At 33.0% G+C, this 2,825-nt stretch overlaps 1 protein-coding gene across 2 annotated transcripts; it reads right to left on the bottom strand.

Annotated features, from left to right (window-relative positions):
• Window positions 1–510: 510 nt before the first annotated feature.
• On the bottom strand, window positions 511–2,393 carry LOC104822531 (probable S-adenosylmethionine-dependent methyltransferase At5g38780). Of its 2 annotated transcripts, none has more exons than XM_010553785.1 (3): window positions 2,232–2,393; window positions 1,448–1,633; window positions 511–1,030 (listed from the first exon to the last, which is right to left on the bottom strand). In XM_010553785.1, exons 1-3 carry the CDS (start codon window positions 2,280–2,282, stop codon window positions 683–685), a joined length of 585 nt encoding a protein of 194 aa, XP_010552087.1. In that variant the 5' UTR covers window positions 2,283–2,393; the 3' UTR covers window positions 511–682. The 2 variants fall into 2 exon arrangements, with proteins under 2 accessions (XP_010552087.1, XP_010552082.1); XM_010553780.1 differs by having other exon boundaries at window positions 1,448–2,125.
• Between the last annotated feature and the right edge of the window lie 432 nt (window positions 2,394–2,825).

A 2,825-nucleotide genomic window follows, 5' to 3' on the forward strand; every position in this document is an offset into this window, starting at 1 on the left:
AAGGACAGAGAAGTAATTTGTTAATTCTTTATATTTTTGAGGTGTACACATGAAATACATGCGACGCAGGTAGGGTATTTGAGAAAAAAGGCCAAATTTTTAGTCCTCTAGACCAAGGAGAAGAAGTTGAAGAAGTCTGTATGTGTATGTAATATATATACATATACATATTATTTTTAATAGATATATTATATATATATGTTAGTTATAACCACTTTTATTTAGTTATAATATATATATATGTTGTAGGTATGTATATATGCGTTTTATTAATTATAAGTAATTTTATTTTTAATATATATATATATATGTGAATTTGTATGTATATATATTAATTTAAATAAATTATTCAATCTAAATTTGGTTTGAAATGATGATGTGGCATAATTATTTGGAAGGCACGTCATTCCCACATCATAATTTTTATTTGAGCTGACAAAAACGGAGGGGTCTCGGCGAATTTTTTAAAAAATTTATTGGTTAATCACACCAAATACAGGGTTTCATTAGTGATGAAAAAAGTACAGAGTTTTTTTATAAATCTGGAAAGAGTATATGATTTTTTTGACGATTTTCCCTATTATAAACTAAAAGGGAAAAAAATACATTGTTCTTGCATTTTGTTTGGTTATATGTTTGATCATTGTATTACAGCAATGGAAACCACCTTAGCGTTACATAATCATAATCGATCGATCTTTCTCTTAAGCAAGATAAAGTATTGCATATCCTTCTGGCTCGCTTTGGAATAAATAGAGTGATCTCTTGTCGATTTCTTAGAAAACCGATCAAATAGCTCATCAATGATACCGCCCCCGAAATGTTCTTCTATGACTCCATGGATGGCGGCTCGATGCATGGAAGCGATGAAGCCGTCGCTCAATGGCATATCCTCCATCGGATGCTTCACTTCTTCCATAATCTCAACGCTAAAGCACCCATTTAGCTCTATCACTTCCTTCAATTCGCTGAATCGTGGAAAGTACAATGGCAAGTTGAATGATTCGAGCTTTTCCTCTTTTATTATTCCCTACATCGATGCAAAACATGAAAGAAGCATATTATTGAGAACTAATCACTGTTTGACTGCTCCTATTTCTCACTTGAACAATGGTTATTGAGAATTAATGGTATTGTGAATTATGTAAAATTTACGGTTCTACACAATTTATATATTGATATATTTCTTATATAATTTGACTTTTCTTCTTCTATAGAGAATTATATTGCTTATCCTTGGCTTAACAATTAGTAAAATTACAACATAAAAGATTAAAAAAAAACTAGCATTTTATTTTAGTCGTAACTAAACATTTATCTCTCAATAATAATAATAATAATAATAATAATAATAATAATAATAATAATAATAATAATAATATATTGGGTCGGATAGGCCAATCTAATATCATAATTGAGTTAAAAGAACGGTGCCAAACTTTCTTACCGATTCGGCCATATCGATCAGACAATCTCCGATCATATCATAGAAAACACCTTTCCATGTACGGATCATCTGTACGCCATCGGGCAAACATAGTCCCAAGATAATCATCAGTCCTCCCGGGAGAAGCTCTTGAGCTCTAGCTTCAATGAAAGCTCCCATATCCTTCTTGAATTGTTTCTTGTATGCCTTTTCCACTTCGTCAACTAAATTAGTACAGAGGATGTTGTTTTTGTTCCAAGCTTGTGTGTTTCGGTTACAAATATCTTTTGGAGTTGTTGAGAGCCAAACGAGTGCGTTAGAAGCGTGCCCGATGTGAAGGCTTTTTTTCGGGAATAATCGTCGGTAGAAGGAACCAGGAACACCGCATGCAAAGATTTGATGGTCAAGGTAATACGGAGGTAGGGTTTTGAAGAGAGTATTGAAGTCGTTGTTGGATTGATCGTTGAAGAAAATTTGGAACTCGAGGTGTGTCTGATTCTTTCCTTTGGATTTTTCTCGTTGGTGTTTGAGTTTTACGGTTTCTACAATGTTTTGAACGGCATCAAATGTATTGGATCCAACAGAACAACCGAAATCCGCGATTTTGTAGAGATTTAGATCAAATTTCGGTGTTTGAAGATTGAGTTTTGCTAAAATAGCTTCTTTTGTCTTTGCTCTTACACTCTCAATTGCAGCTTTCTGAATAACAAGAGGCAGTATATATGAATTCATAACTCAAATATCTCATCACTCACAAAACACAAAGCATAACTATACATGATATAGTGTTTCGTAAAAATCTTACTTGGTAAGTAGAATTACGAAGATAACTGTGTGGACCGTCACCGCCGATCATGGATATGATTGAATTAATGTTGGCTTCACGTTCGCCATTTCTGTCTGACCTGACCCCAAAATTTCTCGTGACAGAATCTTTTGTGCAAGTTTTTCAATGTCAATCTATAGCTGAAACATTTAAATAACAAGAAGCCGGTTTTTTTATGGAAAAAAAAATGAAATAATTTGGGATGCCATTTAATGGACAAAAATAATAATTGATAAGGCGACAAGATTTGACCAAGTTTTCATTCATTTTCTTCGTTGCTGATGCACATGTTGTCGACAAATAGTGATGGGCATTTAATGGTGGCCATATATGACGTATATAAAAGAATTTCAGGGATTTAAATTTGATCGGTGCATAGAAAAATGGTGGATATTAAACATCCGAATACATCCCATAAAAAAAAAATTAATTTTGTAAAAACTTTTTACTGAGTACATGAATTTTGTATTTGCGAGGGAGTCCGGTTCATCAATAATACTGATGCTCCAAAACATAATTTAAATATGTCAATTGGAGGTGAACCCAACTCTTTTGGGCCAATCCATTAGGACC

The sequence above is a fragment of the Tarenaya hassleriana genome, unplaced genomic scaffold, assembly GCF_000463585.1.
Source record: "Tarenaya hassleriana unplaced genomic scaffold, ASM46358v1 Cleome1, whole genome shotgun sequence".
NCBI lineage: Eukaryota > Viridiplantae > Streptophyta > Magnoliopsida > Brassicales > Cleomaceae > Tarenaya > Tarenaya hassleriana.

Coding starts and splice junctions, on each gene's coding strand:
- LOC104822531 (XM_010553780.1), bottom strand. CDS start 2,282: ATGATCGGCGGTGACGGTCCACACAGTTATCTTCGTAATTCTACTTAC. Junction 2,126..2,231: donor TTCGTAATTCTACTTACCAA/GTAAGATTTTTA, acceptor CTTGTTATTCAG/AAAGCTGCAATTGAGAGTGT. Junction 1,031..1,447: donor TGATCGATATGGCCGAATCG/GTAAGAAAGTTT, acceptor GCATCGATGTAG/GGAATAATAAAAGAGGAAAA.